The following is a 27,742-nucleotide window of genomic DNA, read 5'->3' on the forward strand; positions in this document are numbered from 1 at the left end:
CAGATGATTCAGGGCACGTGACTGGACCTGCATGACCCACTCCACGCCATGTGAGCCTTCTACTTGGTTTTTTTCAAGCCACTTGGAGGACAAGCAGCGTCTTCCTCTGGCAATGGGAACTGGGGAGTGAGTGGGGCCCAGCCCCGAGGGAAACTCTCACACACGCATGGACGTTCACGACTGTTTCCAGTGACTAAGGACCACATGAAGCAGTTGGCTGGACCCTTCCTGAAACCTGTCCCAGAACGGCTCGGTCTAAAGCACTGCTCTGGCCATCCTCGGCCCCACTGTCCCACTTCTCTGGGGGAGCCCCTTCCCTATACCCAGGGCAGGGACCCAGCCTCCCCCTTTCCCTCGGCAGCAGGCAACACACAGGAGGTCCAGCGTGGGAGGCAGTTTATTGATGTTTATTTGCCCAGATGACTCTTCCTCACTGTTCTGGGGTTGAAAGAATTAGGGGAAGTGGAGACGTGTCAGATGGAAGCCAAAAGGCACACACCGAAAGTACCATGATGGGCTAAAAAGAGGTCGGTCTGAGATTGACAAGCCCCCCATTTCAGAGGCTCAGAAAGAGTGGGCCCAAGAACGTGGGCCAAGTCCCTTCCATTTGCCAGAGAACCAGGCACAACCCTGGCCGGCTTTCCTGCAGGCTCTCACACCAGGCATCTTCGGGCCTGGCTGCTGTGCCTGTGGGACCACCAACATCACAGTGGCCATGGTGTCTTGACCTAAACAAACAGGGAAGGCCTGGCTTGGCTCCTTCTGTACTAGGAGAGACAAAGGTGACTGATGAGCAGATCTGCGGTGCACGAGTAATGGGAGGGGCAGTGCTTGTCAGCGTGAGATCATGACTCTAGAATGTAGTGTAAATCCACAAGGTGGGTAAGTAAAGGCTGGCCACAATGATTAAGCATGGAAGTGTCACTCTGAGCCAGCCCAACTTCTGAACAGGCGGACTTCTTAGACAGCCTCTGCTCGTAGGGGGTTTCAGTCCCCTTGGCTCTAAACTGTCACGGAAGCAGAAGGAAGTGGAACTGCCCAGCTGGGGCCTGGTGACTGCCACGACTGCCCAGATCTCTGTGGTCAGAGAGCGGCCCAGCCACCTCAGCCCTGCCCCTGGGATGAAGGAGGGAACAGGACGTTGCGTCCCGGGAGGGCTGCCCCCTGGGCCCGCGCCCCGCCTGCCTGGCTCCGCAGGCCTCTTCTTCTACCGCTTCTTCTTGGCCTCCTTCTTGGGCCTCTTGCTGGCAGAAAGAGCAGCAGCCTTGGGCTTCCTCGTCACCTCCACACTTCTAGGCTCGGAGGGTTCTGCCTCCTGCATGGCAATAGAAAGGAGAGTCCCGTTTAGACGAGTCAAGCCTGACACCAGCAAAACGAGACTGTGTCTGAAGGGGGCTTCGCAAACTAAAGCACACTGCCACAGAAACACCAGGGGCAGGAACCGTCAGCGCCGGGACCCCGGACCGCAGGTCTGCAGGGCTGCCCCTGGGGGAGCAGGGCGGTCCTCAGTGAAGAACAGAGGAAGAGGCCCCAGGGGAGGAGGCAGCCTCTGGAGTCTCAGGAGGCCTGGGTGGCATTGAGGCTCCTCTGCGTACCAGCCAAGTGACCTTGTGAGCAACTCACTTCCCCTTCCTGTGTCTTTGGTTTACCCACCTCTGAGATGGAAATAGTGATACACGCCCCAGAGGGCTGAGGTGAGGAGGCAAAACGCATGGAAAGCGCCCCGGGGCCGGCTGGCTGCTGGCCCTGTGCTGGTCCCGGGCAGATGGCAGGTGGGGAGCCGGCTGTGGGACTGACCCACTGTGGCTTGCTCTCCTTCCGGCCCTGCTGTTCTCCTTCTCCCGTTCAACCCACAGACTGCCAGGGCCGGGAGGGGTGGAGAGTGCCGGCCGGCAGGTGGGCAACCCCCACACTGTGTTCTGTGGGGCCTGGCAGAGGTGCCCTGTGGGGGAGGGCAGAGGGCAGCCTTGGGGCGGAACTCCAGACTCTCCCTACAACTGGGGCAGCCCTGGTTTGTATCTGTCGGTATCTGTTCCCTGTAAGATCTGGTTTACACAGAGGTCCCGCTGCTAAAAAAAGGTTCAAAACCGCAGATCCAGCCCTGGCCTTCGTTGCACAGACGAAGACAGAGGACTCCAGGCGAGGGACTCGGCTTGCCACAGCCACAGAAGCCTATGTCCAAGAATCTGGAGTGGATTCAGTCCTGTCAAGTGCTCCCTCCTCCCCTGGGTGATAAGTCACGCTGTGCCTCGGCCAGGCAGGATGCTAGCGAGGCAGGTCCAGCCCAGAGAACACTGACCACAGCCCCTGGGCCTCCTCCGGCCCACAGGCAGACTTCAGTTGGCCTGCAGTATTTATTTCTAAGCATTTGAGCCAACTGGTAGACTTCCCATTCAATCTGGACTCCTAGCTTTTCTTGAAAACTTTAAACACCTAGTAACGCTGGCCCCTAATCCCCCGGTGGAAAAAAATGGGCTGGGCAGCGGCTGCCCCTTTATTCAGGTGCCCACGCTCCCCACACCCCCCACGGCCCGCTGTCCCCAGCACTACAGAAAGGAAATGTTTCTCAGTACCTGTGTCCTTTTATCAAAAACGGGAAAATAAAAAGCAGACTAAGAATACTAAGAAGGAGCACACTTCTGGAAGAGAAAAATATTTCCCCGTGTTTAACCGGCCGACTCCCAGCTTCCAGCTTGCTTTGCTCTCTGCCCTTCCCTGGCCCTGCACCTTAAGCTATGTGCTCACAGAAGCCGCGTGACCGCGGCTGGGAGAGGCAGTTCACACCTGTGTACTGGCCTACTCCAGAGATCTGTCAGCTCCCTCTCATCAGCCATCACTGCCTCCTCTCCACCCTGCCAGCCTCCAGCAGAGACACCAGATGTAAAGGCCTAGACCAGCCCTGGGTACCCGCGGGTGACCTTCCCAAGATAATGAGGGGGCTGGTCCCTCCCCTGGCCAGGTCTCCGACGGTGGCTCTGGACTTTCCCAGCCTATCTACTTGTGTGATACTGTTAATGTAACTTGGCCAAAAAAAAAAAAAAAAAGGAAGAAAGAAAGAAAGAAAAAAAAAAGTTAGCCTGTTAGAAAGACAAACAAACAAAACAAAACCTCAGAGGAGCCAGTGTGTCAAGTGCAGGAGTTGCCGGCTGCAGAGCACAGCAGGAAGGCTACTGTTTAAGGCAAACCCCACAAGGCACGATGCCTTTGGAGACCTTGGGAGCTGGAAACCGTCCCCACTGCAGTACCTATGAGGCCAGAGGAAACCAGTCAGTCCCTGAGTGCCCCAGGCAAAGGCCCCATGAGACGATGGCTTATGCACAGGGAACTTGCCAAGCCCGCCAGGATCTCCACAGATGGAGCCCCCCTCCCCCGCCACTCGAAGCTCGAAGCTGGGTGCCTCCTCCACTTTCAGTAGGGCCCAGTTCAGAATCCACAGGGACGGTGACACCCGGCTGCCATCCCCAGTGCTTCCCTCAGACCCTCTCTTAGGCACCTTATCTTTATCTCTCCTGAGCAGACCTCGCTCCTGATCCAGCTGTCTGTCAGATGACTGGACTGGCACCTTCCAGGCACCTCCAACCCCACTGTCCCAGACCAAGCACGGCCCCTTCTCCAGCAGGCCGGGTCCTCCTCCCCACCCAAGGCAGAGCAACTGGAGTCCCAGTAACCCCAGCCCTCTCTCCTCCCAACTGTCCAATCAGTCACCAGGTACCGGTGATTCAACAACCCCTTCCACCTCCTGACTTGGTCACCCTCTCTAGCACCAAAGTCCCTCCTTTGGTCCCTCCACTGCTAACTGACCTCTCTGCTCAGTGCCACAGATCCCCCCACCTTAAACCTTCTAGGGGGCTCTCTATCCCCCACGGTCCCATGCCCCACACATGGGATGGCATCTAAGGAGGCCACATCTCCAGCTTCTTCTGGGCACTTCTCTAGACCTCACACTGGGTCAGGTGTCGGGGCTTCTGCCAGTCACTCTTAACAAGAGGAGCGCCCTTCCTGGCCACCCAGCAAAGCCCTCCCTGTGGCCCAGGACAAGAACACACTCCTACTCACCATCCAGCCTTCCTTCCCTGCTCCTCCACCTCCAGCAGCGTCCATCCCTCCCTCCACCCCTACCCCCTCCCACCCCCAGTACCGAGGAACTGTGCATTGCCACTGTTACCTTACCACAGTAACATATTCTCCTGTTTGTCTCCCCTACCAGCTGTGAGCTCCTTGGGACAGCTTCAATTGGGGAAGGGGAGGGGAGGGGAGGGGAGGGGAGGGGAGGGGAGGGAAAAGAAAAGAAATGGAAGATCAGGCAAGATCTCCCATAACCATGGGGACTTCACTCTTGTTTATCATCATGAAAACAGAACACACCTAAGGGTGCCTGGTTGGTTCAGTCAGTAGAGCATGTGACTCTTGATCTCGGGGTTGCTGAGTTCAAGCCCCACTTGGGGCATAGAGATAACTTCAGTAAATATTTACAAATATATGTACATAACGTTTAGTGCTGGGTCTCAGTTTTCCCATGGGCACAGAGGACATAAGCAGCTTTGAAACCCAATATACATTCCCAGAAGCATGGCCAGACATAGCCACCAGTAATAATAACAACAACAACAGGCACAACGGCTGCTGATACTACTGTTTACAGGAGGCCAGGCCCTGGGTTGTATGGTGTGTACATACCTTATTTTAGCCTCACAAAGTGCCATAACGAGTCCCATTGTACAGATGAAAGAAACACTCAGATCGTGTGACTTGCCCAAGGTGTCACTTGGTGAGCAGCAGTGCCAGCATGTGAAGTGCGGTCTTAACGGCTCTAGGATATCATCTGTCCCCGGTTTCCTCGGGACCTCAGGGCTGGAGACTGAGAACCAGAGTCAACTGTGAAATCTATTCTCTATTTAGTAGCGGCTGGAACCACACAGGTTCCACAGGTGGCCGTGTGGAATGACAAGAATGGCTTGTTCCAGATTCTGTCGACGGGTCACTCGGACCCCTTGCTTGTGACTGAGGTTCCCACAGGAGTCAGGAGGGCGGGTGAGTGCTCCCTGCACCAGGCTCTGTTTCCCACAGCTGAAAGCAGCTCTCTGTGGGCGTATGTACATGTTACCGTCATCGAGTCATCTGGATGCATGATCTGTCTCCTCCTCACCCCAGACCTCCTCCTCTCCTCCCCATCAAAGATTCTGGCATCGTCACCCACCCAGTTACCCAAGCTAGTAACCTCCAAGCCAGTTCTGAGTTCTCGCCGCCCCCTCGTGCCCCCCCAATCCCATCGGCCCCAGGTCCTGCCCGCTCTACGTTCTGAGGGTCTCTCGAATCCACCCGGCCCCCCTGGACACACACTGCTGCACCAGGTCACAGCCCGCGGTCTGCCCCCTCACTGTGTCAGCCTCCCACACGCTCTCCTCGCCACCTACCTCACCGCTTTCAGTCTATTCTAGAACAACAGTCCCAACCATGTCTGTTTTCCGCTTTAATATGTTTCTGGTTCCCTCTTCGTAGGAGACAAATTCCAAGACCTTCCTTGTGGCCTCCAGGGCCACTCCACTCCAGAGCCGGCCCTGCCCCCCGGCACGCCCCCTCACAGAGCCCACTCCGTCACCCCAGGCTGCCGGCCCGCCAGTATCACCCACTGCTTTGTTCCCTTTCCTGCTCTGCCTAGGTTCCCCGCACCCCCACCTATCTATCCACACCCAATGGATGCAGGTTCCGTGCCAGGCACCACGGGGTAATGAAGAGAGCACATGCTTAGTGATGCGCACCAAGCGTCCACTCACTGAGCCCCCATCACCCCAATGAGCCAGCCACTGTGAGCTCATTTGACAAGAAGGGAAACTGAGGCTGAGTCTCGGTGACGGGTCCAATGGGGCACAGCCACCTTCCCCCCAAGCTACAGGGAAGAAAAGGCAGCTCTTATGCACATGATAAGACTCTGGGGTCCTAGCCACAAAGAGCTGTAGCTCCGAATTCTTAGCTAGTAAGGACGACTCTGCATGAATGACTGACTCGTAATTTCTCTTCAAACGCACGTTGCTGGTACAAGCGAGGCAGACTCCGAGTACCACAGCCCCACCTTTAAATCTGGGAACTCCGGGCCTCACCTGAGGCAAGTTTTAAGTCTCCTCAGCGAGCACGCCATGGCCAGCCATGGCCACCACCACCGGGAGGATCAGGAAACCTCCCCCGCCAGGTGACTCCGGGCTCTGCGGAGGCACCCGTCCTCTGTGGACACAGGCCTCATCAATAATGAAGCAGTTCCACAGCTGCTTACGAGGCCAGAAAATTGCTGCTATTCATCAGATTCGAATAATCGAATCTGTGCCACAATGCATCAAATCCCTTCCAGCAGGGAAGGCACTCAGGATTTTATGATTTCCACTATACAGTTCAGTGTGGATTGAGTCCGATAAATCAGGACAGAATGTCATTCCATACGGGCTGAAACCACTCTCTCCTCTCAAGTGGTCCCGGGAAGGAAAACCACTGTGCTATGCTCAGGTCCTAACGCACCTTATCTCACTTGATCCCCAAGAACTCTGGGTTGGGTCTGCATGCCCTCCTTTTATAGCTCAGGACACAGGCTCAGGGACATGAAGGGCGTGCCCAGTGCCGATGCTTCTGTTGGTCCTGGTCTCTTGCCCCAGGCCTGGGTGGGGTGCCCCCCCCCCCCCAGAAGACCTTGCAGGGGTAGAACTAGCACTGGCCTTGAGGGGGAGAGAGGACTGGCCGAAACAGGGCGTGGGGGAGGCCTTCCGTGGCGGCTCAACAAGGCGCACGAAGACGGAGTGTCCAGGATGTGCCTGGCAGGCAAGAACTGTGATTACAGAGAACAGCCTTGGAGCTCATTCCAGACACAATTCAGCACGACTGCAGGCCCGTCCCACCGGCTGGGCTGTGGCCCTTTGCGTCCAGCTGCCTCTCCCATGAGACGGCACACATCTCGAGACCATGTTTATACCGTCACCCTGCCCGCCACACAGCAATCTCTCCAGAAGGGCTCGTTAAGTAAAAAACACCCTGCCGCCCAATTCAACTGCAAACTGCTCCCAAGCTTAAAAAAAATACAGGGCAGAAGTGCAAAGTTAGTTCTACAAGGCTGTCTCCTAAGGTGTTGAGAGTAGGTATAATATACACTTGCCCAAGTTAATTATTTACTCTGGCAACCCCAGGAGGAATTTTCCAACAGGCTCCTGAACTTCCAGGCCACAGCCAGAGCTGGGAAGGCTCCCTCATTTTTAGGGTTCCAAATCTGCAGAGCTTTCTGGCTGACAGTGAAGTCTACGTGGACATCACACTGAAAGCCACCACTCTTGCTATCAATTCTGGTGAGTTCTCCACTGGATCACAATGTTGGGCATCAGTTGTCTCTGTCTGCCCAACACCCCCTTTTGCACTGGGGCTCTGCCATTTCTCTATCCCATACGGTTCTAGGGGGACTCTCAGTCACGGTGGCCACTCCTGTGGCCAGTTAAATGTGGTCTGGCCAGAAATGGTACCCACTGCCCCTTCCTATCGATGGGGCAAGGTGCAAGCACGTGGCCAAGCCAGAGCCAGGCAGAGGACTTCCATGAGACCTGGAAAGTGAGCACAGGCAGAGAGATGGCTTCTCTTGCTTATAAACCATGAGCAGTAAGGATGCAGACTGGGGCTGCTGCAGCCATCTTCCTGACTTGTGACGAGTGCCTAAGAATGAGGCCAACAATCACAGGAAAGCCAGGAGACGGAGACAGAGCCCTGAAGGCCTTTTGAGCCCCTGAACCCAGATGTGCCTTGAAATTCCCAGTTCTGAGAACCAATACAATTTCTTTCTGGAAAAACTGCTGGAGCTGTTTCTGACTTTCAACACAGAGTCCCCATTACTGCAGGAAGAGACTGTGGCAATCCACACAGACAGCAGAGTGCGAGCTGAAGGTACCGGCTAGGGGCTGGCAGCCGGCTGGGGAGACATGAACCCAACACATGAAGAGATGGGAACAGTCAGCGTTCAAACTAGTAGGAGAATCTGTGATTCACTGCCGGAGGAACCGTTCTTATCTGCTAGGTGAGTCGCTGAACTAAAAGTCAATACCCACTTGCTTAGGGTTAACTGGATCAACATTCTGTGTAGAAACTGATCCGAAAGAGGCTGGGAGTAAGTTCCAGCAGGCTTTTGGGGAAGGGGGAGGAGCGTGCTGCCTTTATTTCCTCACTACCTGCTCCTTAAACTCCTGGAATTTGGCTCCCACCTCATCAAACTGAGAACAGCTATAGCCTGTCTTCCCAGAAAATGTGCCCGAGCATAAAGATATCTAGCACATTTTTGTTCACAATTTCAGGGACCCTGTGAACTTCTGAAGCCTATTCAGGGACCCACAGGGACCCAGGAACTCTGTTAAGAACTTTGCTCCACTGAAGCCGAACTCTGGAGGAGAGCAGCCTTTCCTCGGTCGCTCAGGAGTTCTTGTTGTGCGGTCCCCATGGGGACTGGGTTGTACACGTACTCTCCTTGAACCACGGCGGTTTTCAGGGAGACCACAGTCCCCTCTGCCCGCCGCTCTGCCCTGTCTCTCCTGAGACAGCGACAGGAACGGAGACCCCAGCTTTGTCTGCACGGCACCCCTGTCCCTCCTGGGGCGGGACCCTCCCTTCCCGCCACACTGGCCATAGCTGTCCCAAGCTGGGTCAGCCACAGTTCCTTCCCTGGGGATTCTGGAACTGGGACCAAGCAGGAAGGCAGCCTCCAGATGCTGCAGCTGAAAGACATAAACTTTGGAAGCTGTTAGTGGCCATGTTTCATCTCACCACAGGGACAGTGAGCAGAGGAAGCAGGGCCCTGGTAAGATAAATGAAAGACAGGAGATGGACAGGGAGGGGATACAGAGGAGATGCAGATGGTGAGTGACAGAGTCCCTGGTTCTCACCCCTTCCAGAGGCCCAGCTGCACCCCCGCTCTGGGACAGCACCCGCTGTCTTTTCAGTACATCTTTTCAGCATACCCACACTGCACAGAAACCACTTCAAGCAGGTTGGGAATGCCCCAGGTTCAGGCCTTTTCTGAATCTTAATTTCTGTTGAAAAGCTCAGCAACACACTCTCAGGGTTTCAAGTAATAATGCCATATTGATAAAATAATTCCCAGGCCTCTATCCCCAACTTCTCACTGGCTGTTTCTTTCCCACTTGGACGTCTTGCTATTATTTCAATCTTAACACATGTAGAACTGAACACTTCCTACCCTCCCAAAATTGGTTTGTGCTTCAGGAAATCGTCTAAAGATTGGACCAGTGGCTGCATAACAGAATCACCAGAACACTTCAAGAAAATACTGATCCAGGCTACAGTGAACAACAGAATCAGAATCTCTATGGGGGCAGTCCAGGCCTTTGAAAACTCCGCAGGCAGGTGCAGACAGATGGAAAGTAGTGGACCAGCCCAAGGACTCCCTAGGCCCTTACTCACAGCAGACCTCAGTGAGGCTTTACCTGGAGCCCAGACGCAGCCCAGAAGCCTTTCACTATGGCCACCACAAAATCAATCAGAATGGCATGAGAGATGAAATGTACCTGCCAGCCTGCACTAGAGAGAAACGGTCTACGGATCTACGATCTTATACTTTAGAATCCAACCTACAAGAAAATGCTTGGATTAAGTGTGGCCCAGGCCTCAATCATTCTCACACAAATGTTTATTTTCTCAGGTCTTAGTTTAATGAGGTGTTGACGAGAACAGTTCTCATTTGGCTTAGGACTGGAAGGACTTTAGTTTTGATTTTGCAAATTGGTTCTTACTCCCACTATGAAAAGGAAGGGGGTGGGGTGGGAAGCATTCGTATGTGTTCCTTCTTTCTTCCCTGATTACCCCCAAAAGAGCTTTCAAAATAATCTGCTAAGTATTGAAGTACTGAAGTCATAAACTAGTTGCAAAAAATCGGCTTACTGGAACAACAGGAAAGACATTCTTTTGCTTTTCAAAGGCTTTCCCATCATCTAGAGCCAAAAATATTATCTTCTGACCCAAAAAGCCACTAAAAAACCTTGTTTCTATAGGCCAAGCAAGAGGGATGATTTTGCCCGAAGCAAACCGTCAAAAAGAACGAGATTGTTCTCTGGGTCCTCCCACCCCCACTTCTGCCCTCTCCCACCTCCTGGCACCCTCCACTTCCCTCCTGCCCTCAGGCTGCCCGGGGTCCCCACCAGCTATTCTCACTCCACAGGTACCCTTCCTCCCTAAGAGCTCCCTGGCTCCAAGCAAAATCTTCTCTTCTCCATCCCCATCCAAATCCCACATCCCAGCTAGCTGTTAGGCTCAATCCCTGAACACAGGCTCAGCACCCACCCTCCCTTCATGAGATGGCTTGTGCGCAGAGTGCCGTGTCCCCTTCTATCTATTTAGGAGTGTGGGCAGTCCGAGAAGGCTGCCTGATGGGGGCACCCTGAGGAAAGCTAGCAGCAGAGTCTCTGCATAACTGGGGGCCTGAGGCACCAATAAAAAGTTTAATGACCGGTACTGTTATTTGTTGCTACTGATCCACTGAAAAGCTTTAAAAAGCTAAAACAGTAAGCTTCAGTCATGAAGACAGTTCACTTATGCGAGCCTTACTGCTCTAAACTGCAAGATAAATTAAAATGAGATGTTATGTACTCTATTTATATTTTAAAAGACGAAGCTGTTGTCCCAAATTAACCTCTAAATAGCAGAGTGGGGAAGTAGGCATATTGCTGAGCCCTTTGTCAACTCCCCGTCTCAAAAGACCGCAACCCACTGCGCCGCTAAGGACAGCAGAGAGAGGAAAAGGCACCCCTTTTCCCTTGTTTGCTGAACTGACCCAGGCCTCTGTGGCTAGCCTGGAAGGGTTAAGAACATGACAGGAGGTGAGCAACAGCTCTCCAAAAGGCCACACACCTCTGACTCTACATCTCTGCCTACAAAATAAAAACATTCATCACCTCCCTCCCTTGGGACTCTTAGCATTGGCTTCATCAGTGGCCAATGACAGTAAAAATGTTTGTTATTTATAATCGCCAATAGCATGCCGAGGCTGGGAGGACAGAGCCCCAGAGCACAGGGATTACGCTTTTAGAGTGTGATACAATTGTGGGTGGAAACACTCCAATCGTGACCTCCTTCTCCAAATACCAGAATAAGAAACAGAGATGGACAGAACCATCCGGAGGCCATGGGCCCATGTCCATGTTCACCAAAGTTCTCGATGCCCTCACTGGCTATGCCTTCCCCCCCGCCTGCCCTTTAAATGCTAAATCCTCGCAGCTGTAGCCTTGGACCTCTCCTCATCTCAGCCCATGTTCTCAGCCCGGAAACTTCGTCCTCGCCCCGACTTCAAGTACATCTCGACTCTCACGTGTTGATGAACACTCAGCCCAGACCCTCCTCCTGCTAGAGACCTTCTGCATACTTGGCAGAGCCACCCGGTATCTTTTCTTTCTTTTTTTATTTTATTTTTTAAGTTTACATCCAAATTAGTTAGCATATAGTGCAACAATGATTTCAGGAGTAGGTTCCTTAATGCCCCTTACTCATTTAGCTCATCCCCCCTCCCACAACCCCTCCAGCAAGTTCTCCATATTTAAGAGTCTCTTATGTTTTGTCCCCCTCCTGTTGTTATATTATTTTTGCTTCCTTTCCCTTATGTTCATCTGTTTTGTATCTTAAAGTCCTCATATGAATGAAGTCATATGATATTTGTCTTTCTCCGACTAATTTCGCTTAGCATCATAATACCCTCCAGTTCCATCCACGTAGTTGTAAATGGCAAGATTTCATTCTTTTTGATTGCCGAACAATACTCCATTGTATATATATATATATATATACACAACATCTTTATCCATTCATCCATCGATGGACATTTGGGCTCTTTCCATACTTTGGCTATTGTTGATAGTGCTGCTATAAACATGGGGGTGCATGTGTCCCTTTGAAAGAGCACACCTGTATCCCGTGGATAAATACCTAGTAGTGCAATTGCTGGGTCGTAGAGTAGTTCTACTTTTAATTTTTTGAGGAACCTCCATACTGTTTTCCAGAGTGGCTGCACCAGTTTGCATTCCCACCAGCAATACAAAAGGGTTCCTGTTTCTCTGCATCCTCATCAACATCTGTTGTTGCCTGAGTTGTTAATGTGAGCCATTCTGACAGGTGTCAGGTGGTATCTCATGGTGGTTTTGATTTGTATTTCCCTGATGATGAGTGATGTGGAGCATTTTTTCATGTGTTGGTTGGCCATCTGGATGTCTTCTTTGGAGAAGTGTCTATTCATGTCTTTGCCCATTTCTTCACTGGATTATTTGTTTTTTGGGTGTTGAGTTGGTAAGTTCGTTATAGACTTTGGATACTAACCCTTTATCTGAGATGTCGTTTGCAAATATCTTCTCCCATTCCATTGGTTGCCTTTTAGTTTTGCTGACTGTTTCCTTCGCTGTGCAGAAGCTTTTTATTTTGATGAGGTCCCAACAGTTCATTTTCACTTTTGTTTCCCTTGCCTCCGGAGACATGTCAAGTAAGAATTTGCTGCAGCCAAGGTCAAAGAGATTGTTGCCTGCTTTCTCCTCGAGGATTTTGATGGCTCCCTGTCTTACACTTAGGTCTTTCATCCATTTTGAGTTTATTTTTGTGTATGGTGTAAGAAAGTGGTCCAGGTTCATTCTTCTGCATGTCGCTGTCCAGTTTTCCCAGCACCACTTGCTGAAGAGACTGTCTTTATTCCACTGACTATTCTTTCCTGCTTTGTCAAAGATTAGTTGGCCATCTTTTCTTTTTTAATGTTTATTTTTGAGAGAAAGAGAGAGAGACGGAGAGAGAGAGAGACAGAGGCAGAGAGAGAGGGGGACAGAAAATCCAAAGTAGGCTCTGCACTGATAGCAGCGAGCTTGATGTGGGGCTTGAACCCACAAACCGCGAGATTGTGACCCCATCCAAAGTCAGGAGCTCAACCAACTGAGCCACCTAGGTGCCCCCGAACCACCTGGATATCTTAAAGGCACCTGTTTAAAACTGAACTCAGCACGCTCTTTCCCCAGCTACACCCCAAGTGGCTCCTTTGCCAGGGCTCCCCACTGCATCAGTAAATGGCTATGACTCTCCCAGCTACGTGAGCAGGATCTCTGGGATGGAGTCATCTCCAAGAAAAATTGACCTCCAGAATATCTTGTATGTTGTTTAGCGAAAAAAGAAACATGTGAAGCTGTATTTAATAGTATGCTATCTTTTACGTGTCAAAGGGGAGAATATTTATATATGTACGTATGTACATACACATCACACACACATATATACACATTTGCTTATGTTTCCAAAAAGAAACAAAAGAAGAATAAATCAAAATAATAAAAATGGGGGTGCCCGGGTGGCTCAGTTGGTTAAGTGTCCAACTCTTAATATTGGCTCAGGTGATGATCTTGCAGTCAGACCAAGCCCTACATCAGGCTCCTCACTGAACACAGAGCCTGCTTGGGATTCTCACTCTCTCCCTCTCTCTGCCCCTCTCCAACTTGTATGCACACATGCACACGTGCTCGCTCTCTCAAAATAAATAAATATTTATTAAAAATGTTTATTTATTTATGGGGGGGGGGAGGAAGAGAGAGAATCCCAAGAAGACTCCATGCTATTGGCATAGAGCCCGATGTAAGGCTCGAACTCAAAAATGATGAGATCATGACCTGAGTCTAAATCAAGAGTCGGATGCTTGACTGACTGAGCCACCCAGGCACCCCAGTAAACTTTTTTTTTTTAATTTAAAAAAATAATAAAAATGGTTACCTATGGAGGGAGGAAGGGAATAGGGTAGAGCATATTGATATTAAAGGAGACTTCTGTTTCTGAAGACAATTTTATCTTGTATCATTTTGATGTGGGAAAATGGTGTACATACACATTTTATATCTTTTAATTAAATCAAAAAGGAAAAACATATAAAAGTTCAAAACAAGCTGAAGCAAATTAAGCTAAATTCATATGAGGATGGGAGTATAACTATATGAAAAAAAGAATTACTAAACACAGTACTCTGACCATACATCCCTACTGGGACATATGCTAAGGCCAAATAGAACCTCAGAAAAATCTTAAATTTCATTCTGAGTTTTACTGTTAGTAGTAGAAAACAATGCAGTTTTAAGTTATAATAAATATATTATAAGTGTGCAGAATAGAATCAACATAAAAAAAAAAACAAAAACAAAAACCTGCTTTCTTTAGAAAAGCCTACTTGCAAGGTTGGCCCTTGGAGGGCACCAGTGAAATTGGATTTTGGGTGGTTCCTACAATTCCCAGAACTGGTAAGAGTGGCTCACTGTACCTAAACCAAACAATATGGTTTATGCTGAATACCTGCTTTCCTGCTGGAAGTCTAGAATTTTGTCCATAAGCAGCTTATGTAACGTACACTCAATATTATTAAGTCCTAGGCAATGAGTCTCTAATGAACTTCCCTGGTAGACAATATTTCACACAACTTGATGAGGCTCCCATTGAGACCATCTGAGCATTAAAAAAACTAAAGGGGCACCTGAGTGGCTCAGTCAGTTAAGTGTCCGACTTTGGCTCAGGTCATGATCTCACAGTTTGTGGGTTCGAGCCCCGCATCGGGCCCTGGGCTGACAGCTCAGAGCCTAGAGCCTGGAGCCTGCTTTGGATTCCGTGTCTCCCTCTCTCTCTGACCCTCCCCCACTCATTCTCCGTCTCTTTCTCTCTCAAAAATAAACATTAAAAATTTTTGTAATTAAAAAAACTAATAACGTGTCAAATGTATAAAAATATATGTTCAAAATGATATAAAAATCAAAGTTTCATTGGTCAAGATTGGAGGTTGCTGGAGTCCAAACTTTCTGCTCTGAAAATTATAAAGGGAAAGAAGCAATAATTTATCCAGCCTTTACTATGAATAGCATTTCAGAATAACCATACAGGCAATGAAGAAAAGGTCTTCTTCACTGAAGAATTCCAGCTAGTAAAAGCAGAAGGAAATAATGGAACTTAGCAATGATCACCGAGGGATGCCAAAACGACTTAGGTGAAAGACTGGTGGGGATTTTTTAATAGAGGGATCAGCTAACACCACCTGAATCCACTGATCAATCCTAGAATCTCTAAACGGGTGACAACCAGACACATGTCCATTGATGACATACAACAGGAAGTTCATGGCACCAGCTATGAGGTGTTCTTACCAAATAACCTGATCGGAGCTGACTCAAGCCTCTAGACCGAATTTCCAATTAATAGGAAGTATGGGGAACAGAGAAACATGTTAAATGACACCACACAGAGGCAATCAGCTAAATCCTGGATATGGATATCATAGATGACAATGACCTGCTTTCTCCAACAGATCAATGTCATGAGAAAACAGAGGGTAGTAGAAGGAGTGTGAATGGCTACAGGATAAAGAGACCTATAGGAAAACGTCAAAACCACAAAAAGCCCATCTGATCATGTCAGTCTCCTACTTAAAACCCTCTGGGCCCTGCCCACTCTTCTGGCTGCACCTCTCATCATGACCCCCTGTGCTCTGGCCACAGTTACCTTCATTCAGTTACTTGAACTAGAGTCCTTGCAAATGCAATTCCCTCTCCCTGGGGGAGGGGCAACAGGTGGGCCCCTGCCCCAGTAAAATTAGGTCCTTCCCCTTGATACACACCGGCACAAGTGCCCTGGACTTATGGCAACATGCACGCTTGTTCCATATCTGCCCTTCTCTCAAGGATTAGAAGTTCCATGAAGACAGATACTACATCTCGAAGCAGGATGACATGTAGTAGGCACTAAATAAAAACCTGCTTAACACATGTGAACAAAGAAAATACTGGTCACATGGTTCGAGGCCACTGGGTGGGAATGTGACATCGTCCCAACTGATCTTCTCTGCTGTGCTGTTTTTAGTACCTAGAACCCCGTCTGAGGAGTGGAGGCTCACAGGGAAGAACTCACCACCTCGTGGGACTTGGGAACAGGTACGATGATGGCCAGCACACAGATGAGCTGGAAGATGGCTCCCAAGAAGAGTCCGTACCGTAGCAGGTTCTCCAGGAAAGTAGGCTCGGGCACCTCGGGGGGTGAGAAGTCCAGGTCGGAGGCCATGACCTCAGCCGCCTGCTGCCTTCGGTCGGTCTCCTCTGACTCACCACCCTCCAGAGCCAACTTCTAAACACAAAGGTTAAGTGTCATGTTTCTACAACTGACTTTTAAATAGTTCCACTTGCACAAACACACACAAACTTGCAAGAATACATAAAGCAATTATAGTGAAATGCTAACAATTCTTGAATCTAAGTAGAAGACATATGGATAGTCATTGGATTATTCTTTCAACTTTTTTGTGGGTCTGAAATTTTTCCAAGTTAGAGAAAATAAATAAGTAAATGCAAACACTTCAACACAAATCTCTAATCAACATACGTTTGAAGGCCAGCTATGTTTCAGGTTTTGTTCATTCGTTCACTTATTCATCCAATTATCCATTCAACAAACACTTACTGAACACCAAGTACTGAACAGAGGGCAAAAGAGACAAATCCCTGCTCTCTTGGGGCCTACATCTCAGGGCATAGGCAGGCAATGCATCCAGACATGCTACGTCAGCTAGTGACAACTGTTTTGAACAAAACTTGAGGGTACTATTTTAATTTGTACAGGGTGACAGACAGGAAGCGCTCTGAGAGAGACAGGAATCGAGTGGCAGAGACACGAAGTGTAAGCAAACCACTGGAACGCATGAGAGAAGCATATCCAGACAGAGAGAAAAGCAATTGTCGAGGCCCTGGGGTAGGGAAATGAGTCCAAAATGTCAGAGAAGAATGCTCAGGAAGGAAGAAAGATCAGAGAGGAGTGCAGGCTGACCCACTAGGACCCTGACACTTCCGAACTGACTGAAGCCACTGAAGGGTTCTGAGCAGACAAGTGACATGATCTGACTTACATTTTTATATATATACATATTTTTTAAATTTAAATTTTGGTTAACATACAGTGTAATATTGGTTACAGGTGTAGAATTCAGTGATTCATCACTTACATACAACACCCAGTGCTCATCACAAGTGCCCTCCTTAGTACCCACCACCCATCTAGCCCATCTCCCACCCACCTCCCTCCATCAACCTTCCTCAGTTTGTTCTCTATAAGTTAAGAGTCTCTTGCAGTTTGTTTTACTCTCTCCCTCCCCCCATCTTCCCATATGTTCATCTGTTTGGTTTCTTAAATTCCACATGAGTGAAATCACATGGTATCTTTCTCTGATTGAAAAAGTATGCTATCTTATTTTGCTTAACATTATACATTCTAGCTCCATCCACGTCATAAATGGCAAGATTTCATTCTTTTTGATGGCTGAGTAATATTCCATTATGTATATACACTACATCTTCTTTATCCACTCATCAGTCGAAGGACACTTGGGCTCTCTCCATAGTTTGGCTATTGTTGATAATGCTACTATAAACATTGAGTTGTGCGTACTCCTTCAAATCTGTATTTTTGTATCCTGTGGGTAAATACCTAATACTGCAATTGCTAGATGGTAGGGCACTTCTATTTTTAGTTTTTTGAGGAACCTCCCCACTCTCCCCTAGAGTGACTTACATTTTATTTTTTATTTTTTTTAACTTTTTAAAAAATGCTTATTTATTGAGAAAGAGAGAGCGGGAGAGGAGCAGAGAGAGAGAAAGAATCCCAAGCAGGCTCCACAGCACAAAGCCAGACATGGGGCTCAAACTCACGAACCGTGAGATCATGACCTGAGCCAAGAGTCAGACGCTTCATCAACTGAGCCACCCAGGCACCCCGAGGGTCTTACATTTTAAGTGGTGGGATGAGGGGGTACAGAGTAGACACAGGAGGCCAGTGAGAAGGCTACTGCCAGTAACCCAAATAAGAGATGCTGGGGACATGAAAGACAGGGGGCATGGTGGTGGCCAGTGGTGACAGGTCCAGCCTCAGCCAGCTTCTGCTTTCGGCAGGGACCCCACTCCTAATACCCTGGTCAAGCCGAAAGAACTGCCTGTAGTTCTCCAAGAGCCCGGGCTCTTTCAAAATCCTGGGCCTCTTGGGGCACCTGGGTGGCTCAGTCAGTTAAGCGTCCGACTTCAGCTCAGGTCATGATCTCACAGTCCGTGAGTTCAAGCCCCGCATAAGGCTCTGTGCTGATAGCTCAGAGCCTGGAGCCTGCTTTGGATTCTGTGTCTCCCTCCCTCTCTGCCCCTCCCCTGCTCAGGCTCTGTCTCTCTCTGTCTCAAAAATAAAAATAAAAACAAAATCCTGGGCCTCTGCCCAGGTTGCACACTCTGCCAAGAATGCCCTTTTCTGTTCTGACTGCATGGTGAAGCCCCCACTGTACCTCCAAGGCTGAGCTCAAGGGTCACCTCTCCAGCATGCCCTCCTTACTGCCATCCTCTTACCCTGGTATGACTGAACTGTTTCCCCTCGACCACGGCACCTAACAGCGTCTTCCTCCTGCCCACCCCAATGAGAAAGGGGCAAACTTACTTTGGAACCAGGCCCACCTGACTCCAAAGTCCTCTGTATTTTCAGAGATCTGTGCCACAATGCAACTTCGTGCTAAAATTGAGCTGTCCAATATGGTGGTCATGAGCCACATGTGGTTACTGAGAGCTGAAACAGAGCCGATCCAAACTGAGAGGGCTGTTAAATAATATACTCAATTTAGGAGCTAGCAGGAGCATAAAAATGTAAAATATCTCATTAACGAGATTTTTATATTGATTACATGTTGAAATGATATACTGGATTAAGTTGTATTATTTTCACCTGACCTTGAAAAAGAACAAAATTGGAGGATTTACTTTCTGAGTTTAAAGCTTACTAGACAGCCACAGTAAGCAAAAAGTGCCCACAAAAAGGCACTGGGATAAGGATATAGACTAACGGAATAGGCAGCTGAGATATACATCCTCACGTGTAGTCAGCTGATTTTCAAACAAGGGCGCCAACACCACTCAATGGGGAAGAACAGTCTTTTCCACACATGGTGCTGGGAAAACTGCATAGCAACATGCAAAATAATGAGGCTAGACTCTTATACCATATACAAAAACGAACTAAAAAATGAGTCAAAGATATGGGGCACCTGGGTGGCTCAGTGAGTTAAGCGTCCAATTCTTGATTTCGGCTCATGTCACGGTCTCACAGTTTGTGGGATTGAGCCCCTCATCAGGCTTCGTGGCGACAGCATGGAGCCTGCTTGGGATTTTCTCTCTCCCCCTCTCTCTCTGCCCCTCCTCTGCTCACGCTCTCTTCCTCTCTCAAAATAAATAAATGCACTTAAAAAAAAAAAAGAATCAAAGATGTAAACTTGAGAGCCAAAACTATGAAACTCACACGAGAAAACGTAGGGGAAAATCTTCATGAAACTGGACTTGGCAATGATTTCCTTGATGTGACACCCACAGCACAGGCAACAAAATAAAAAATAAATTGGACTTCATCAGAATTTAAAAATTGGTGCATCAAAGAACACTATCAAAATACAAACTAGAGTGAAATTATACTAGAGTGAAAACAGAAACTAGAAAACAGTTTGGTTGCTTCTCAAAAAGTTAAACCTAGAACCACCACATGAAGGGGTGCCTGGGTGGCTCAATCAGTTAAGCATCCAACTCTTGATTTCTGCTCAAGTCATGACCTCACAGTTCATGGGTTCAAGCCCCATGTCCGACTCTGTGCTGACACTCGGAGCCTGCTCGGGATGCTCTCTCTCCCTCTCTCTCTGTCCCTCCCCTGCTCACGTGGGCTCGCTCCTGCACACTCGCTCGCACTCTCCCCCAAAATAAATAAACTTAAAAAAAAAAAAAGAATTACCATATGATCCAGCAACTGCACTCCCAGGTATATGCCCAAAATAACTAAAAGCAGGAGCCCAAACAGATATTTGTACACCAGTGTTCACAGCTGCATTCACAACAGCCAGAAGATGGAAACAACCAAGAGCCTATGAACAGATGAATGGATAAACAAAACGAGGTACATACATACAAAGGAACACTATTCAACTATAGAGGGACTGAAATTCTGATACACGCTATAACATGGATGAAGCTTGAAAACATGATGCATGATACTAAGTGAAACAAGCCAGACACAAAAGGACAAATGTTGTATGATTCTACTTCTAAAAGGTACCTAGAATAGGCAAATTCTAGAGACAGACACAAATTCTAGAGGCAAAGCCTAGAGGCAGAAACTAGACTATAGGTTAGCAGGAGCTGGGGGAGGAGGAATGGGGAGTTATTGTTTAATGGATAGAGTTTCGGTTTGGGATGATGAAAAAGTTCTGGAAATAGATAGTGATGATGGTTAGACACCACTGTGAATGCTACTGAACTATATAGTTAAAAATGGTTAAAATGAGGGGCGTTGGGTGGCTCAGTTGGTTAAGTGTCCGACTCCTGCTAAGGTCATGATCTCACAGTTCACAAGTTCGAGCCCCGCGTCGGGCTCTGTACTGACAGCTCAGAGCCTGGAGCCTGCTTTGGATTCTGTGTCTCCCTCCCTCTCTGCCCCTCCCCTGCTCATGCTGTCTCCTCTCTCTTTCTCTCTCTCTCTCTCACACACACACACACAAATAAGCATTAAAAAAAACCTGTTTAACAAAAAATAATTTAAAATGGTTAAAATGAAAGAAAAAAGATTAAAACGGTAAATTTTGTTATATATATATATATATATATATATATATATATATATATTTTACCGCAATAAAAAATTTTTTTACCTTTTTCTTTTTACTTTTTTAAGTAGGCTGCACACCCAGCAGGGAGCCTGGCATGGGGCTTGAACTCATGACCCTGAGATGAAAACCTGAACGGAAATCAAGAGTCAAGACTTGGACACTTTAGGGGACTAAGCCACCCAGGTGCCCCTGTTTTTACTGTTTAAATGTAGCTACTAGAAAATTTAAAATGACCCAAAGTGGTCTGCACTGTGTTCCTGTGGCATAGCTGCGGGCTAAAGAAAACGTTCTGCTCCGGGCTGAAGAAAAGGTTCTAAGACCTTCCTCCACTTTGGCTCTGCAGCATCACTGCTTTGCACGACTGTCCCAACGCCAGGGAGTGACTAAAGGATGACAAAACCACCTTCTCAGTGAACAGAGTGGGACCTATGCAAATTCACACTGTCCTGGACACACAGGAAGGTCACGTGCCTGAGCCAACAGGGTGGCCACGAGCTGCCTTCAAAGCCCAAGGCCCCTCTTTAAAAAAAAAAAAAAAAAAAAAGTCCTCAGAGCTGGCAGATCTTCCTCCTCCCAGGAAGGATTTGACTTCTGGAAAGAACCCAACCTCATCTGGATCCAAGTGTGGTGAATCAGGTGGGGCCTCGAGCTCAGGAATACCATTTTTGGTCAAATACAAGGTATGCCGCTCAGACACCAGGCAGCTTGTTTGGGGTGGCTCATGAACTGGCCCCGAAGTGAATTCCAGGGTGGCCACGAGAACAGCTTCTCTGGAGGAAACACGCGGCTCTGCCAGGGCACCACCACGTGAACACCAAGGTGTAAGAAAAAGCTCACATTCCTTCACAGTGGCAGCTCATAAAGTATACATTTTTAAAAATGCCCTTGGTCCCAAAGCTGTAACAAGCCTATTGAACTTATCGATACTTAGGTGAACTATGCTGAACAGCAACACTGTTAATGAATATTTGGAATATCATAAAAAGATGGGGCCTGGGGGTGGAGGCAAAAAGCCAGACTCTATCAGCAATTGGCTACACTTTGGGCCCATCTCTTGACCTCCTGGGGACTCGATGTTCTCAGGAGCCAAATGACAATCATCTCTATTCTGAGCTATAATGCATTTAGGATTCTTTTTTTTTTAATGGCAGTAAGACAACCTATAACAAGAGCCATAAAAGTGATTATATCCTTTGACTGAATAACTCACTTCCTAGAATTTACAGCAAGGAAACAATTCAAACCAAGAAAAAAGGCTTCAGGTACAAAAAAGTTCATGGCAATGCTATTCATTATGCTGCAAAACAGGAAGCAACCAAAATGTCCAACAGTAAAGCAGTTAACCCGATGATGGCGCATCCCGGCACAGTCCCCCTTCACTACAATGGCGAATATAAACAACACGTATCAGGCCAGCATAAAGTCTTGGAGAATAACATGAGCTGAAACAAGAAAACAATTATAGAAACCCCGCGGCCGTGACCACGTATAAAGTGATTTCACCGGCCAGAGATCAGAAGAGACTAGGAAGATGGAAATCGCTGCTGTTCAAGTGAGGACTCCTATACTGGACAGCACAGGTGTCACGGGAGGGTGGCTGTAAAAGGGTCCTGGGAAACGTCAAACGCTCCACACATATAGTGTATGCTTTACAACGCTTCCCTAGCTTTCTCTGCACCCCTGTGCTTGACCTCCCGGCCTTCCTGCCAGTACCCTGGGTCTTCCTTTCCTGCGTACAGAAGTCACATGAGTCCTACTCATCCTTCACATCTCAAGCGGGAGGCGGCTGCCCCCAGGCTGCCTGGTGCCCAGTGGTTCCCCGGGCCACTGTTGCGGTAGCAGCAACAGCAAGGAGCGAATCACTTGCCGGATACGCACGACACTTCCCAGTCAGTATCTCATTCGCTTCCCAACCAGTGGGGAGGTGGGTATTACTGCTGATGAGGATGAGGAAACTGAGGCTTGAAGAGGTTACATGGCCTGCCCAGGGATTACTTGGTGGATGAGTGGTAAAGTCAGGGTTCCAACTGGCTGGCTCCTCCAGAGCCTGAGCTTTCCCCACCAGGTCGACGGCTTTCCAGCTGCAGGCTGTGACCCATTAGGTGAGCTATGGAAACCACTTAGGGGGCTGTATCCAGCACGTTTTCCCTTTCCCTTCATTAGCTAGCACTTTAATTAAATAAATAACAACAGAAAATACCGTAATAGTAAGGATCAATATTGTATCCTGAAGCTTTATTTCAGTTGTAGCCATTTACATCCAAGTATGTGTGCTCTAGGCCAAAATTCAAAACCTATTGCTTGTTATCTGAGAAGTAAGGAGTCTGGAGTCTTAATGTTTTTCACTTGCTCACTATAAGGCCCTGGTCCGGACCTGACTCAAATATTTGGTAAATGACAATGCCTATGCCTGTCTCCCACCATGAAAGCAAGAGCAGATGCCTCAACCAAATGCCTCATTTAACAATGAGAAGTAGGAGTTGAGAAGCCTGGGGCCTGCTTAGGCTTTCCCAGTGAGTCAGGGCAGAGCTGACTATCCTCCGGTGACTCTAGCCAGAGTCACTTTAAGAGCAGAGGTTTTCACACGTTGTGGAAATCTCTTACCCCTACCAGAATTTAATAAAAACTACTTACTCATCTATTACCAAACATGGCAAATAATTTCATAAGCTACTAGAACCCTTGAGGCTCATCCCTGAATGCCAGACTCTAGTGGTCTCAGATAGTCGCTCATTGGATACATATTTATTCAGCGCCTATTATGTGTCGATATTATTCTGACTCCTGCCAGGGAGTTTTCATCCAAATGAAATTTCATCCAATCACACACACACGTAATACAATGTCAAAGGTATTAGGAGAAAATATAGAGGGAGTGCTATTTTATATGAGGCGGTGAGGGAAGGACCTCTCTGAGAAGGTGACATTTCAGCAGAGGCCAAAAAAAATAAAATAAAATAAAGCACAGGAATGAGTCATTTAAATGTCTGCTGGACTACCCCAGGTTGGAGGAACAGCGAGGGTAAGGTCCTGAGTCAGGAATGAAACTTGATGATCCAGGAGAACAGTAGAGTGAGCAAGCAGTGTAGGGCTAGCAGGCCATTATAAGACCTTTGGCTTCTCCCCTTAATAAAAGGGGAGCCACTCGAAGCTACTTAGCAAAGATGATATGGTCTGACTTATTTTAAAATGGTCCCTCTGGCTGCTGTGTTGAGAACAACAGACTGCAGAGGGGTAAGAGTGGAAAAGAAACACGGAGACCACTTAGGAGGCTGCTGTAACAGTCAAAAAGACCTGCCTGCACCCGGTTGTAAAGTGGAGATGGTAAATTCTGGGGTTATGGACATATTTTGAAGAGAGAGCTACTGGCATTGCTGAGGTGAAATCTGAAAGAAGTTAAAAATAATCCCTGAAGGTGAAGCTATTCTGTATGATACTGTAATGGTGAATACACGACATTAAGGATTTGTCAACATGCATAGAACTTTATAGCACAATGAGTAAACTTTAATGGATGCAAATGTTTTAAAAAAATCATTTAGGAGGTCAAGGTATCCCAGTAGGGAACACAAAATGTGACATTCTGAATTGAAATGTTTTACAAATGTATGGGGCACCTGGGTGGCTCAGTCAGTTAAGCATCTGACTCTGGCTCAGGTCATGATCTTGCGGTTTGTGAGTTTGAGCCCCGCGTCGGGCTCTGTGCTAACAGCTTGGACCCTGGAGCCTGCTTTGGATTCTGTGTCTCCCTCTCTCTCTGCCCCTCCCCTGCTCGCATTCTGTCTCTCTCAAATATATATATATATATATATATATATATATATATATATATGTGTGTGTGTGTGTGTGTGTGTGTGTGTATATATATATGTATATATATATATTAAAAAATATTTAAAAAAAAAAGAAATGTTTGACAACTGTATTAAACAACTTCACTGAAAGGGCAGGGGGAATCAGGTGTTGACCTCAGTAACTTTGGAAATGAGTGGAGTCTGTGGACTAAAGATAAAAGGAATTGCACTTGTACAACTCTAGTTGATAACATTATTTCCCAAAGGGGATAGAGGTTAACAATTCTGAAACCATTACATATGTATACTGAAACTGAATTGGGTAAATGGATGGTAGATGGTGGGAGCTAAGATTAGTCACAGCTAAGCCAGAGGAGGAGGCTAGAATGATCCACGTGGAATGGATGAGAGTTGCAGATATTAGTATGAACCCGTATTTAGCTTAACATAGATACAGGTGACTCCACAGAGAAATATTTATAGATATGCGTGTATATATACAAGTTAGTACACACACATCTGTCTCTTGCACTGAAGGCCTGGAAACATGGGCATAATGATCACACCTAGCACCGAGGTCTTGGCATTTAATACTTTCTCCAATAAAAGGAACCAAGCTCCTTGGAGAAATGGTTAATTCTGGGACTGAGGCATGAAATGTACAAGATGAACCTGGAACAGAAGGTGTTCACAAAACAAAAGAAAAAACACATGTGCCGGGGTACATCAAAGGGATAAAGGAGTGCCCAACCGCCGAAGCTGGGACAATGTGAGCAATAAAACAGAGCAGCACTGGATTGTAATCCAAAGTATGAAAATAAATATGAGCCCACACTGATATAAACTGAATAAGTTAATAAATAAGTAGGGCAGAGTCGACAAATTTCCTATGGAGAATTCCAAATAATTTACCTAGATTTATCTGACTTTAAGCGTGAAGCATGATTCCACACTCAAGTATGGGTTCCATGTAATGACTTTCTTCCAAGAGTACAATATGGAAGAGGGAAGGAAGGGGAGTAATTTTACTGGAAAAACCTGACTGTCTCAAGCTAGTGATCCAGGTTAACACCAACAGTGACCATTTATATTGATAGTACGTACCCTTGATATGATGTCATGAGAATGGCCCTTTACCTCTGTGGTTTTCCTCCCCAAACCCCGTAACTTCAATTTAGTCATGAGAAAAACATCAGACAAACCTCAGCTGAGGATCACTGTACAAAATATCTGACCAGTAATACTCAAAACTGTCAAGCTGACAAGGCAGTCTGGGAAACTATCACAGCCAAGAGGAGACAAGCAGACGTGACTACTAAACATAATATCCTGGATAGGATCCAGAAAAAGGACATTAGGCGGAAACTGAGCAACTGTGAATAAAGCATGGACTTTAGTTAACACTAACTTATCAATATTGGTTCATTATGACACATGCACTACCCTAAGGTAAGATCTTAAGAACAGGGGCAATTCTCACGGCGCCTCCCTGGCTCAGTCGGAAGAGCAGGGGCTCTTGATCTCGTGGTGGTGAGTTCCAGCCCCAGGTTGGGTGTAGAGATTATTTAAAATAAAGAAATAAATTTTTAAAAGAAATCACCCAACAAACACGCACTGTGCACCTACTAAGCGCTCTGCACTCGCCATCTCATTTAATTCTCAGATCAAGCTATGCGCCCATTTTACAGAGGAGGAAACTGAGGACCAGAGGGGCAACACACAGCAAGATGGGGCCCACTCAGCAGTCGAATTCTGGCCGGACTGATTCCGGCGCCCGAGCGCCTCCCATGCTCCATGGATGGAAGGAAAGGCCAAGTCCCGGCAGCGAGCGCTGGGGACGGGCCCGGGCTCGGAACAACGCTCGGGGCGGCAGAGGCGAGGCCGTCCATCTCCCAGGGACTCAAACTCCCCTCTGCAAGCAACTTCCTGAGGGGCGCCCCGGGAAGTTATTCTCGCCGCGCGCCGAGCGTGCCCGGGACCGGCGGAGCAGCGCCGCCGCCGGGAGCAGCAGGGCCGCGGGCGCTGGAGTCCAACCCCCTCAACGTTCCCGCCACCCCGGCGACTCCGCCCCGCCCCGAAGCCCGAGCCCGGCCGCCGCGCCGCCGCACTTACCTCCCGCGCCGCCGGGCCGCTCCCCCGGAAGTGGTTCCTTGCGGCGGATCCCGGAAGTGACGCGTGGAGCAACCGGCGGGCTCCGCTCCGCCCGCGCTGCTGGGGTTCCGGTCTTTGTCCCCACTTTGTGGGTTTGATTCCAAGGGAGAGCCCTGGGGAAGCGCGGTACGGACGTCCTCGGTTCTCTAAGCCCGTTTGTCCTCGGCCCATTTCGGCAGATGTTTATAGACGTCTGTACGTCTATAACTTTTTCGCTTCTCGGCCTTTTGGCTAAGATCAAGTGTACGTCTATAACTTTAATTCTATACTAGATCCTGAAGCTAGGAGCCTACAATGCAGAGACGAGACAAGAATTCTTATCATTCAAACAGAAGTATGTTATAGAATTCGTTCAAAACTTTCACCCAGGGGTGCCTGGCTGGCTCAGTCAGTGGAGCATGCAACTCTTAATCTCGGGGGTCGTCAGTTCGAGCCCCACGTTGGGTGTAGAACCTACTTTTAAAAAGCGAAAAAATTTGCTGAACACGTACTCTATGCCCTGTGCTGGTTTTTGGAGATGACATGAAATTGTGAGATAATAAATGTTACTGCTTTGAGCTACGGTGTTTCAGAATCATTTGTTACACAGCATAGATAACTAATAAAAGTACATAGACTGTCAAAAAGAAGGGATTGGATGGTAGAGATCCAAAAAAGAATTGAGACCTAACCTGGGGTGCCTGGGTGGCTCAGTCGGTTGAGCTTCTGACTTCAGCTCAGGTCATGATCTCACAGTTCATGCGTTCCAGCCCTGCATCTGTCTCTCTGCCATCATCTCAGAGCCTGCTTCAGATCCTCTGTCTCCCTCTGTCTGTGCTCTCTTTCTCTAAAAAATAAGTAAACGTTTGAAGGAAAAAAAAAGAATTGAGACCTAATCTTACCTTCAAGGAGCTTACTCTTAGAGGACACAAAAATAATGATAATTCAGTCAACATCCACTAACTCCATGCTTTATGAGGCAATACAGAGGCTACAAAACTGTAGCATTCATTTATTCATTCAACAAATATTTATGGAGTTTCTACCCTGGATCGTGTACCATGGAACTGGGAAGACAATGGCAGGTAGGTGGGTTCCCAGCCTCACCGTGCTTACAATGTAGGGGTTAATGTCTGAC

At 48.0% G+C, this 27,742-nt stretch overlaps 1 protein-coding gene across 2 annotated transcripts; it reads right to left on the bottom strand.

Annotated features, from left to right (window-relative positions):
- Positions 1-379: 379 nt before the first annotated feature.
- On the bottom strand, positions 380-26,703 carry MANBAL (mannosidase beta like). 2 transcript variants are annotated; one of them, XM_027070053.2, is made up of 3 exons: positions 26,587-26,703; positions 15,925-16,137; positions 380-1,315 (listed from the first exon to the last, which is right to left on the bottom strand). In XM_027070053.2, exons 2-3 carry the CDS (start codon positions 16,072-16,074, stop codon positions 1,208-1,210), a joined length of 258 nt encoding a protein of 85 aa, XP_026925854.1. In that variant the 5' UTR covers positions 16,075-16,137; positions 26,587-26,703; the 3' UTR covers positions 380-1,207. The 2 variants fall into 2 exon arrangements, with proteins under 2 accessions (XP_026925854.1, XP_026925855.1); XM_027070054.2 differs by lacking the exon at positions 26,587-26,703 and adding an exon at positions 20,723-21,095.
- Between the last annotated feature and the right edge of the window lie 1,039 nt (positions 26,704-27,742).

This window comes from Acinonyx jubatus, chromosome A3 (assembly GCF_027475565.1).
Source record: "Acinonyx jubatus isolate Ajub_Pintada_27869175 chromosome A3, VMU_Ajub_asm_v1.0, whole genome shotgun sequence".
NCBI lineage: Eukaryota > Metazoa > Chordata > Mammalia > Carnivora > Felidae > Acinonyx > Acinonyx jubatus.